At 43.2% G+C, this 12,695-nt stretch overlaps 1 protein-coding gene across 5 annotated transcripts in view; it reads left to right on the top strand.

The window, feature by feature from the left end:
* The first annotated feature begins 2,057 nt into the window (after window positions 1-2,057).
* Phc3 (polyhomeotic homolog 3) overlaps window positions 2,058-12,695 on the top strand; it is a 67,157-nt gene continuing 56,519 nt past the window's right edge. For 4 of the 5 annotated variants that reach the window (XR_005287353.1, XM_038347137.1, XM_038347136.1 and 1 more), the window contains exons 1-3: window positions 2,058-2,108; window positions 5,549-5,714; window positions 9,781-9,936. Coding sequence is in view for 4 of the 5 variants with exons in the window: in XM_038347137.1 (XP_038203065.1) it covers window positions 2,095-2,108; window positions 5,549-5,714; window positions 9,781-9,936 (336 nt within the window). In the remaining variant the exon portion in view is untranslated. The remainder of the gene's footprint in view (window positions 2,109-5,548; window positions 5,715-9,780; window positions 9,937-12,695) is intronic. The other variant, XM_038347138.1, reaches the window with a different exon arrangement.

The following is a 12,695-nucleotide window of genomic DNA, read 5'->3' as shown; positions in this document are numbered from 1 at the left end:
GATTAAAGGTGTGTGTCAATACCGCTCAGTGGGACAGGTGCTTTCTGGTCTGTGGTGAGGTGCAATATCATAGCAGAAGTGTGTGGTGAAGGTCCAGAGGAGAGTGAGGAGAGAGAGAGAGAGAGAGAGAGAGAGAGAGAGAGAGAGAGAGAGAGAGAGAGAGAGAGCTGGAGATGGAAATAAGAGAGTGTTCAAGCATGCCTCTCTCAAGTCGGTGCTAAGAATTCAAGGCTCTGAGTGAGGGGTAGGATGGAAAGACACTGGAGAGTTTTAGCAGCACAGTGTCATACTGTGTTTTACGTTCCATCTGGGAGCTACTGTGTGAACAACAGAGAACAGAAGAGGAGTTGAAACAGGGTGACCTGCAGGTACACACTGCTGCGGTCTGGGAGAAAGAGAATGGTAGCTTGGCCGAGGCTGGTGAACAAGTTTCCCTTCTGCTGATGTGTTAAAATACCCTGACAAAAATCAACTTGTGAAGAAAGGGATTTATTTTAGCTAACCATTCCAAGTTACAGCCTGTCATTATGGGGAAGTCAAGGCAGGTTATCAAACAGCTACTCACACCTATCCACAGCCGAGAGCCAAGAGAAGTTAATACACACCTGCTTGCTTGCTTGAGCTCAGCTTAGTATCTCCACTCCTATACAGTTCCGGAGCCCTTGCCTGGGGAATGAGGCTGCCCACAGTGGACTGGGTCTTTCCACATCAGTTAATTTAATCCAGCAGCCTACAGATACACCTAAAACAGACAGTTTCTTACTGAAGCTCTCTTCCCATGATTTAGGTTGTATCAAGTAGACAATTATGGGTAACTATCATAGTTGGTAACAGTGGAGGTGGTATACAATGACAACTTTGTACTTTGGTGAATTCATTTGTGCCCACGGTGGTGGGGACATAGATGAGTATATCATTTGAAGCTGGAGCTGAATGGATTTCAGGGGTTTACAAATGATGGTATGACAGAAAAAGGACTCAAACTGGCTTCATCCTAAAGTCCCACTTCTCAAACTCTTCTGGGATGCTGGTGGAGTGTTAATGCACACCATACAGAAAGGCTGAGCAGGAATGATCCAAGGCATCGTTGAGTGCTTCTTGGGTATTCTCCTACTTGTACTGAGGTCTCATGACAAAATGAGAGGAGAGAGCCTCCAATGAGGAAATGCCTCCATAAGACCAGGCTGTAGCAAGCCTGCTGGGCATTTTCTTAATGATGGATGTCCAGCACATCGTGAGTAGGGTCACCCCTGGGCTGGTGGTCCTGGGTCCTATAAGAAAGCAGGCTGAGCAAACCAGTTCTCAGCATCCTCCAGGACCTCTGTATCCACTCTTGCCTCCAGGCTCCAACCCATGTTTGAGTTCCTACCCTGATTTCCTTTGATGGTGAAGTGCGATGGAAGTGTAAGCCAAAATAACCCTTTCCTCCCCAGGTGCTTTGGGCATGGTCTTTCCTCACAGCAACAGTAACCAGCAACCCTGACTGATCCCAGCAAACATGAGATATTATTTATGATCGGTATGCTTCTTCTTCTGTCAAGAACAGAGCTATCTGTTACACGCTTCACGGATCTGTGAAGTCAAGTGATGTATGTGTACGGATGTCTACAAAATCCATCCAGCAGATTAAAACTACTTCGGATACATATTTAATATTTAGAGTTTAGTCAGTTTTTGGCTTTCGTTTTTTGAGGCAAGGTCTCCTGTTTCATATAGCCCAGATTAGCCTTTCTATATAGCCTAGGATGCCTTTGGATTTTTATAATTTCTCCTGCCTACACGTTCCACGGGTCCCGTCCCACCGGTGCTGGGGATTGAACCCAGGACTTCCTGCAACCAACTTCTACTTTTCCTGCGCTAAGCAGAACTTTTTCTAGTTTAGGCGCAGACCCTGGCCTCAGGCAAAGGTTCTGACTAGAACTAGCGGGTGGCTGCGGAGGACCGCTAAGGATCGCTGAGGTGGGAGGGAGACAGAGACTCGCTGGCCTCACGTGACCTTAGGGGCCCCCTGGGCAGCTCGGATCCCGCCCCTCGGCTCGGGAGAGGGGAAGGGGAGGCGCATGCGCACGCCGTGTTAGTGATGGAGGAGAGAAGATGGCGGAAGCGGAGTGAGTGACTTGCTGGTGACTGATGTCGTAACCGGGGGGCGAGTGAGGGCAGCGACACGTCCCCCGGAGGGAGCTCTCAGGGCCCCGAGGCTGACAGTGCAGGGCTGAGGAGAGGCGAGAGTCCCGGCGTGGTGGGGGAGCCGGGGCGGGGGAGGAGGGTGGAAGGTCGGGTTAGCCTCCCCTCGGGAGTGCGTATAGCGCGGTCCAGCCCCGCCGCCGCGCGGCCCTACCCGTAGGGCCACCCTGGGGACCCGGCCCTGCGGGGTCTCCCCGGACGCGAGCCCTGAGGCGCTCTTCCCGGGCTGTCACCCTGGCCGCGGGCCCCGTCGAGGTGTGTCGGGGTGGGCGGCCGCCGCCAGGCCTCCGCGCTGGCTCCTGCGGCCCGAAGCCGTCCGTGCGTCCGTGCGTCCGTGCGGCGGGACCGCGGAGCCGGGGGACGGCGGGGAACGGAGGGGGACCGCGGGGAGGCGTCCGGGCGGGCGGCAGCTGCGGTCCCGGCGGCCGAGGCGCCGGGCCTTTCCTGGAGGGCCCCTCCGGGCTCGGGCTGCAGCGGCATGCCTACTCCCTAGAGGGCCGCATTCTTGGGTGGCGCTGTGATGGTATGCTAGGTTAGCGACTCGAAACTTCAGTGGTTCCCGGGTAGGCCTCTGGTGGGGCAGAGCCGAACGGTACAGGTATTTCCACACCAAGCCCATACCGAAAGTGTTCTTTTGTACCAGGCCTGGAAACGTAATGCGATGATTTTTGGTCAGTTGCACTCACCAATGTTTAGAATTAATGTCTAGGTTCTCTGTGACCATTTTTGGTTAGTCAGAACTACTTGGCATCGCATTTGGGCTTGAGAACACAGCTGAGCAGAATAAGACTTTGAAAGACCAGGATCTGGGCTGGGATTTTGGATGTCGTTGGTACATGGTGCAGACGTGTCATGACAGGGTAGTTTGAGTAAGATTTTACCTTACCGCTGATTGCACGTCATATTGAACAGGTGCCGGATGATACTGTGGTTTGCTGATTAGAAGGCAATTAAAAAAATAGCAGCGAAGTATAAAAGTGTATGGTTCAACTTACAATAAAAGAAGTAGTGAGAAATCACTCCTCTCCGTTTTCCCCTCACTTCTGTAAAGTGGATGTTACTTCAGGGGTGGTGGGCTGGAGAATGAGTCTCACTGAGGCCAGCCTCGGCTACATAGTGATCCGCTGCTTTGTTTTAGAAAGACAAGCAATGTCCTTGTTACATTCTTGTCAACGATGGGAATGTCACTTGGTTTAAATTTTATTTCTCAGGAGAAAAAGACAGATAAGGAAAGAGGAAACTAGTAAAAGCTCCCGTGGGTCTCTGACCCTGGAGTGACAGCTAGTGGGTTTCAGTTTGGAACAACATGGAAGCATTTGGAATTGACCTCAGAGGTTTGAGTTTATTAAAACATTTAGTTAGGTGAAACTGCACCATAGCATAAATGACATAAGATTGTAATACTGGGGAGAAACAGATTATAAAGTTTGCTACAAAAATGTGTTTTACTAGCTGTATATAGGAAAGTGAGTCAGTTATATTCTACCACCACCCCAAATTTTAGAGCAGTTCTCCATGAAAAAAAGATTTTTGTAAGGATGTAAGAAGTTGTGCCGGGTGGTGGTGGCGCACGCCTTTAATCCCAGCACTTGGGAGGCAGAGGCAGGTGGATCTCTGTGAGTTTGAGGCCAGCCTGGTCTACAAGAGCTAGTTCCAGGATAGGCTTTAAAGCTACAGAACAAAAACGAAAACAAACAAACAAAAAGAAGTTGCTTTTATTGACTACTTCATTTCCTTCAGTGACTACTCTGTTAGTAAGCTAAACTCTGTGCTAGAATTACTAAGGACAGTGTTGTAGACTAATAAAAAAAGCTACTGAAAGCTGTAAAAAAATTAACTTAAAATGTTTATATGTATGGGTATTTTGCCTGCATATATGTCTCTGCATTACTCCATGGCCATGGTTTGTGGCTGACTCCTCCGAGGCCAGCAGAAGGCGTCTGATCCAGGGACTCAGTTTTGGAGGGTTATGAGCCTCTGTGTGGGTGCTGAGCATCATCCCAGGCTCTTTGCAAAAACAACTAGGGGTCTTAACCATTGTACCATCTCTTCAGCCCCACTAACTTTTTAATTTTTATTCTTTAATTACTTTTCTTTTTAAGAGTCAGGATCTTGTGTAGCCCAGGTTGGCCATATTTAGCTAAGGATGACCTTCCCTAAATGCTGGAATTACATGTGTGTGGACCACCATACCAGGTTTCCTGAGACTTTTTAAATAACCGTATGGCACTTACAGTTAAACTAGTGATTTTAAGTCCTTAGGAATCTTCTCTGAAGTATAGCTAAGGATCTTTGAGGGATGGAGAGATGGCCAGCAGTTAGCAAAGGACCCGAGTTCAATTCTCGCACCCACATTGTGGCTTAGAACTGTTCATAACTCTCCATATGCATGTACAGGATCACACAGACACATATGCACTCTTCCCTGCAGACATCCAAGAAGGCATAAATAAGCAAAGAATTCTGATATTGCTTGGTTTCTATCCTCTCTCTCTCTCTCTCTCTCTCTCTCTCTCTCTCTAAAATGTTTTCATACAATATATTTTGATTGTTTTTTCCCTCTCCAATTCCTCCCAGATTCTCCCTATCTCCCTACCTACCCAGCTCTGTTCTTTTCCTCTTAGTCTTTTTTAAAGAAACATAAAAACAAAAGCAAAACCCCAGAAACAGCTGGGTGATAGTGGCGCATGCCTGATCCCAGCACTTGGGAGGCAGAGGCAGGTAGATCTCTGAATTTGAGGACAGCCAGGGCTACTCAGAGAAACCTTGTCTTGGGGAATGGGAAGAAAAAAGAAACCCAGAAATATATACCCCCCCCCCCAACGGCCCACAAAAGCGAAAATCAAAATAAATAACCAAAAGATCAATTCTAGACAAAAATTGCCAAAACAAAGCAAAGTGAAGCAAAAGGTCCATAAAAGTTCATTTTGCATTGACTAACTTCTCCTGGGCATGGGACCTGCCCTGAAGTGTGCCTTGATAGATATATCCAGTGAGACTTCTTTGGAGAAAATTTATTTTCCCATTGTCAATGAGTGTCAATTGCAGAAAGTTTCTTGATTAGGACTGGGACCCTGTGTCTACTAGCTTGTCTCTCAAATCTTCCCTTTTTCAATAATACAAACATGAACTTCAGTCTAGCCTTGGTCTCAGTTACTGTTTTGAGTCATTTGAATTCCGTTTAGCAGATATTACTATCAACTATTCTGTGTATGGGGGAAGTATGTTTCCCTTCTATTTGGTGATTGTGTGCTAGCTTTATTAAGACATTTAGACTCTTAACTAATTGTGTTTGTAGTGAGTATTCATTAAAGTTGATAAAATAGTGCTTTTTACCAGTACTGATCCTTTGTGTTGTCTGCAGATTTAAGGATCACAGTGCAGCTATGGATAGCGAACCAAACTCTGGAACATCTTCAGTGTCAACAACAGCCAACAGCACTACCACCACCACTATCACCACTTCCTCCTCTCGAATGCAGCAACCGCAGATCTCTGTCTACAGTGGTTCAGACCGACATGCTGTTCAGGTATTTCAGCTATAGGCATGGGGAGGTTAAGACTGAAGATAGCGTACTGTTTTGTTCCTAAGTCAGTTGTATGTGTTGATTCATGTTCTAAGATAGAATTGCAAAAGTTCAGTCTGGGAATGCAGCTCAGTGGTTGAGTGCTTGCTAGTCTGTGTTTGTTCTCTAGTACTGTCAAAAATCAAGTAAAAGAAAAGAAATAATATTGTTTTTAAAAACCAATAAAGGTATTTAATAATTGTACTATTGACAGGCCTTACATTTATCCATATGAATCTTATAAGATTATGTGTGAGGCAGTGAGGGAACCAGTACAGGACCAAACTAGACCCTCTGAGTATGGGTGACAGTTGTATGACTAGGGCAGACTAAGACCACTGGCAGTGGCACCAGGATTCATTCCTACTGCTTGTATTAGCTTTTTGGAAACCCATTCTCTTTGGATGGATACTTTGTACAGCCTAGATGTGGTGGTAAGGGCCTTGGTCCTGCCTCAAAGCAGTGTGCTAAACTTTGTTGACTCCCCGTGGGAAGCCTTGTCCTCTCTGAGGAGTGGATGAGGAGTGGGATGGGGGGTGGGAAGGGAGGGAAGGTGGAGGGAGCAGGAGGAGGGAGGGGAAGGAGTAGGAAAAGGATTTGGCATATAAAATGAGAAAAGGTAGTTTTAAAAAAAATAAAAAAAAGATTATGTGTCAGGAAAATTATAATTGAATGTGTCTATTTGCTGTGAGAGTGGAAATATTATGTGTAAGATGTTTAGGATAGCTGCTTTTCTGACTTATTTAATATTTGAGCCCACCAGTGATTTAGAGAGAATGTCTCACCCAGGTGGTGTAAGAACTCTAAGCAGGACAGTTCTACAGCCTCTTGGGTAGAGAGGGAAGAGAATATTTTGAAAGATCTTTATGCAGTCACTTAATTGAGAAAGTAAAATTGACTTAGTTGAATTTTATACCAATAGAGACAATAAAGTATTGTTTTAAAAAAGACACGAGTGTTGCAGTCTGATGAGTTCTTTGTTTGAACTCTGTTTTCATTATTCTTAATATCTGTGTGTCCTTGGGCAAAAGACGTGATTGTCTCCTTGAGCCCCAGGAAACAGTAAGATGAGGATAACACTGTACTTTTATCAGTTACTGTGAGAATTAAATGAAGCATCTAGAATTGTGTGGGGGACATACAGTTTCTAATAAATGACAGTAGTGTCTGTCTGTTGAACAACTTTTTGTGCCAAGCATTTAATGAATGCTTTCCTTATGTGTATTATTTTGTTTAATTCTCAGCAGACCTCTGTACAGTAGGCATTTTACAAATGGGAAAACCAGTGTTTCAAATAGGCTAAGTAATTCCAAATTCACATTGCTGGTAGGTTTTCTGACTTCAGCTCCTGCCATTAGCTACTCTGCATTCTTGCTTCTTCCATCTTCATTTCATAGGATCCTCAGTTGCATTCTTTAAAGTTGTGTGTGTGTGTGTGTGTGTGTGTGTGTGTGTGTTTTGTTTTTTTAGTACTGGGAATCAAAATGTTCCTTAATAGTTGCTTATTTCACTGTTTATGCTACACTCCTCCCTGTGCTCTGTTCTTCCATGGTAGATAGAGGACAGTTTTAGACCTAGTCAGCACAGCAGAAATTCAAACTTGAATGCACAGTATGCTTTTAATGCCTTCTGTTTTCTCTGTGTGAGTGATATGTGGAAAAATATTATATTGAAGAACATACAGATGGTATGATATTTGACTATGCTGTTTTTTCATTTTTCACTTAAACTGGATAAAATCATAAATGAAATGTTACTGAGCAGGCACTGATAGGTTTCTCAGGAAGCTCAGACTCTAGTTATTACAGATCACTGAATTACCTCATCTAAGATGTCTTCAAAGCCATGTTCATTGACCCAGTTAAGTATCTTCTGTTTTAGTCATGTGGATTTGCTTCACCCTGGGAATGGTGTGCTGTGCTGTAACTTGCAGTTTCAGTGCTGTGTCTGTGGGGGGTAGACTGCTGACACCGGCGGCTCACTTGTTACTCACTGTGAGTTTGTAGAAATTTGTTATGGAATTAGAAGATCATATGTGGATTTATCTGACCAAAGAGAAATACTGTAGGTCTGGGTCATTTAGTGTTTTGTCCATAGTCTTTGGCTATGAGTACTCAACTAGGAATCTAAGAAGACTTGTAACAGAAACAGTGTGTAGTTTGAGAGAGATAGGAGCACAAATGAACAGTAACTCATGGAAATCTGAGTAAAGGACTTCATGGCTTTATGTCAGCTCTCCTGACTTCCTGTGGGTTATAGTACCTGTGCTCCATGGGTGCTGTGAAACCCTGCTGTAGTGCTGAGATTGGAGCTCTGCCGGTCCAGATCACAGTGCGTGTGATGAGGCAGTATGACATCTTTTTAACAGATGGGAGGAGGCCTTTTCTATTGTCTTTTTAGAATGATTGAACTCTGTGGGGCTCAGATTTTATATCTGTTAATAATCATTATAATTAATGATTTTTATGAGTTTATTTTTAACAAAATTACTCAATTTTATTAAAAAGATTGGATTTATTTATGTGTTTTGACTGCGTGTGTATGTCCACCAAGTGCATGAAGTGCCCATGAAGGCCAGAAGAGGGTGTCCCGTTCTCTAGAACTGGAGCTGTGTATGGTTGAGAGCCACCACATGGGTGCTGGGAACTGAGTCTGGGTCCTTTGGAAGAGCAAGTGTTCTTGACAGTTGAGCCATCGCTCCAGCCCTATATATATGTTTTTAGTGTGTGTTTGCCTGCGTGTATATATGTGTACCACATGTGTGCCACTTTCCCACCCAAAGATGGTGTCAGGTGCTCTGGAACTGCAGTTACAGGCAGTTGTGAATGGCCACATGGTGTTGGGAGCCATACTTGGTCCTTCACTGAGCCAGGTCCCTAGCTCTAGCAGTTGTTAGAATACTCTTCCACCAGAGTCCCAGGAGCTGGTGCAATGGCTCAGCAGATAAAGGCATTTGTATTTGAGCCCAGCAGCCTGAGTTTGATTCCTAGAGTCCACATGGTGGAAGGAGAGAACCAGCTTCTGCAAGTTTCCTCTGACCTCACATACACATGCCTTGTTACATCAGTACACAAAGAAATGCAGTTTTAAAACAAAGATTAAGACTAGTCCTATGTGGAAACAAAAAATTAGGTATTTTGTAAAAATTTAAAAATTATTGAGTCTTTATACTTGTTTAATTTTATACAATGTTTAATATAATTGAAGGACTTTCAGACATGTGTAGAAAAGTTCAAACCAGACACTTACTCATCATACTTACCTTGTTATTTACTTGAGTATTTTAAGACCAAATGGTATCCTACTCAGTGATTTTCTTCACCTAGAAATATATTGGTTCTTTGTATCATATAGCTCTGTATCTGCACTGTATATACAGAAGTCACTAGGCAATACCTGTAGCAATTTATATAAAAACTAAAATTCAAGTTCAGTTGAAAGATAAACCCACTTCTTTGCTCCAGCCATTTTTATGTGCTTGCTGGGCGTGTAGCTGGTGGTCATTGCTCTTGTCTGTATTACTGTTGGTAATGACTGCATGGAAAAGTGCCCTTTTTACATATGCCCCAAACCTACCAAGTTGTATTCAGAAAACCTATAAAACTTAAATTCTTACTACTAGTGCAGGAAGGGTTATTTTTATAGTCACTAGTAGTATTCTTTTGGATCTTTGTCCATCCTAAAGGTATAACTTACTATATCCCTTTAATTAGTAATTTTTTTGACTGCTAATGAGATTTTAAGATTTCATGTATTTTTGCCATTCTACTTTAAGTGAATGATCTGGGTAATTTAACCTAGTGATATGTAACAGTAGGTAAATATCTCAATAAGCTTAATGACATTGAGTATTAAAATAGTAAAAACTTAAACTTCACTTTTTATCCTGAAGTTTACGGTTAAGCTGATGGTTGATCTGAAGTTTCAATGGTGGAGCCTAGGCTCAGCATGCATAAAACCTCAAAACCAAAGGGGGAAAAGACAGAGATTGAGATGCTGGTTTGACATAGGGTCCCTTACCTTATCACAGGTAATTCAACAGGCATTGCATCGCCCCCCCAGCTCGGCTGCTCAGTACCTCCAGCAGATGTACGCGGCTCAGCAACAGCACTTGATGCTGCACACGGCTGCTCTTCAGCAGCAGCATCTCAGCAGCTCCCAGCTCCAGAGCCTCGCTGCTGTTCAGGTGAGAACATAGCTGACAGTGTGTCAGATAGCCACAGCTGGAAATAAATAGGCAGGTGTCCTGTCAGCGCTCTTAACGTCTGTGATTGCACAGGTTCACTGGGAGGAGAATGGATAGGTTTTGTATGTTGTCTTGTTGTTCTTATCCAAGAATATTCTATATATGGTGTACTTTTGTCTCTGAAATTTTAGGGACAACATTGAATACTTAAGGTTACATGAATTACATTTTTTAAATCTAAAAGTAAGCTAGTTTTTTTTCTTTTTATGTCTGTAGTTTATATTCATTAAAGAATAAAAGTGGAATAAAAGTATAAGAGGAAAATGAAATCAGTTCTATCAGTAACTTAATTTTATCATTAAATGTTTGTGTCTTAAAAACATTTTCACTATTATTGTACAATTTACACTTCTTGTGAGATTTAGTTGTTAATCTTAAATCTCAACAAAAAAAAATCTTAATTCGCAGAACCTGAAAAAAGATGTTTTTCTGATCTCTGTAGGTATTTTGCTTCTTTTCAATAGTGTACTTTTGATTTTTTTTCTTTTTTCAAAGACAGTGTCTTCTTACTTATGTAGCCTCATTCTCATGGAAATCTACTTGCTTCTAACTCCCAAAAGCTGATATTAGAGATGTGTACCACTATGCTAGGCTTCAACAGTAGAATTTTTTTTTTTTGTTATTGTTTTGTTTTGTCTTTTTGAGATTTGGTTTCTCTGTGTAGCCCTTGCTGACCTGGAACTCACTCTGTAGAACAGTCTGACCTCAAACTCACAGAGACCATCTGCCTGCCTCTGCCTCCAGAGTGCTGGGATTAAAGGCGTGCGCCACCATCAACCGGCTTCAATAGTAGAATTTAGAATACTATTTTGAATAACACTTATGTATATGATTTAAGAAAATTGAAACCCATTGACTTGCTATAGCTTGAGTTTCTTTTTCTTTTCTTTTCTTTTTTTGAGGAAGGGTGTCTCTGTGTAGCCCTGGCTGCCCTGGAACTTGTTCTGTAGACCAGGCTGGTCTGGAACTAGGGGATCTGCCTGCTTCTTCCTCCTGAGTGCTGGGATTAAAGGCGTGCATCACAACTACCTATTTTTATTTCCTTTTTAAATAAAATTATTAGTGGTTTTGGTTTGTGTGAGATTCCCTATGAGTGTGTGATTGTATGTATCTAAATGTGCAGTGATTATACCCATGTGTGCACATGTGGAAGCCAGAGCAGGACGCCAGGTATCTTTAGTTTTCTCTCTCTATAGCTCTCCTATTGTTTGCCTTGAAACAGGGTCTCCCAGGAACCAGAAGCTCACTGTTACAGCTAGGCTGCAGCCTGCAGGATCTCCCTGCCTTTGTCCTTCAATACTGGGTTTAAAGGAGTGTAAAGCCATGTCTGGCTTTTTATGTGAATGCTAGGAATTCAAACTCAGTGTCCTTGGGCTTACAGAGCAAGAGTTCTTACCCACAGAGCCATCTCTGCAACTCTTAGTTTCTTTCATGATGGAGTAGGAACTCAACTTCTTTTTTTAAAAAATCTATTTATTTTATTTTATTTTACTTTATGTGCATTGGTACAAAGGTGTCGGACCCCCTGGAACTGGAGTTACAGACAGTTGTGAGCTGCCATGTGGTTGCTGGGAATTGAACTCAGGACCTTTGGGAGAGCAGGCAATGCTCTTAACCGCTGAGCCATCTCTCCAGCCCTTGTCCTGGTGAATTTACTCTGTAGACCAGGCTGGCCTCAAACCCAGAGCTTCACCTGCCTCTGCCTCCCAACTGCTGGGATTAAAGGTATGCCCCACTACCACCTGGCTTATTTTATGTTTTGAATGAATGAGTTTGTTAAGTAGATAGTAAGCGAAAGTAAAGTATAGATAAATAGGTAGAAATAAAAACATCAAGTTGGGTGCTCAAAATAGCCAGCAGGGCAAGCCCCACTGAGGCCGTTAGTTGGAGTTCCTAATGGAATGCCCTGGGTTAAGAAGAGTGTCCTGTCAGGTAAGACTCCCAAGTACCAGCATAAATAACAGTAGAAAAGTAATATCAGATCAGGGATTTGCAAAACCAGCAAAAACCCATCCAACTAGCTGAAGTTCCCAGTGGACATAGCCAGTTGGAGCAGAGTATCCTGTTGGATGAGGCTTCCAAGTAAAAGAATGCATAGTAATGTATAAAGATAACATCATCAAATTGGTACTTACAGACTCCAATGAAAAACAGCAGAGAAGAGAGAGAGTCATCTAGAGTTTTCTCTGTGTGGTTGAGCTTCACCAACACCCTTTCCCCTATGAACAAACTTCCAACTTTTCTTTCCCTTTTATTTTATTACGTATGTATTTACGTATTTTGTTATTTATTCATGTATATGTGTGTGTTTGTATGCTCACCTGTATGCTAGAGCCTGTGGAGGCCAGAAGGGAGCATTGGATCTCCTGGGGCTGTAGGGACAGGCAGTTGTGAGCCACTGTCCTTGAATGCTAGGAATCCAACCCTGCTCCACCTGCAAGCTCTCTTAACTATTGAGCCATCTTTCCAGCCCCAGTTTGAGCACTTTTATTTCATGGAATAGACAATAATAATATCGGATGGGAATGGTTTATGTTTTCTTCTCTTGGCCTGTTTTGCTTCTTTCTTCCCTTCTATCACAGAGGTCCAGCTCATTCCCAGGCAAGGAGTCTCAGTAGACACTTGGCATAATGAAACATGCTTGGGGCTGACGTTTGTTGGGGGCAATCCTACTTCTAGTACTAGCTGCTCAGTGAACT

The sequence above is a fragment of the Arvicola amphibius genome, chromosome 11 (genome assembly GCF_903992535.2).
Source record: "Arvicola amphibius chromosome 11, mArvAmp1.2, whole genome shotgun sequence".
In the NCBI taxonomy this organism is placed as follows: Eukaryota; Metazoa; Chordata; class Mammalia; order Rodentia; family Cricetidae; genus Arvicola; species Arvicola amphibius.
The sequence above is the reverse complement of the archived record's forward strand: the minus strand, read 5'-3'. Positions and strand labels throughout refer to the sequence as shown.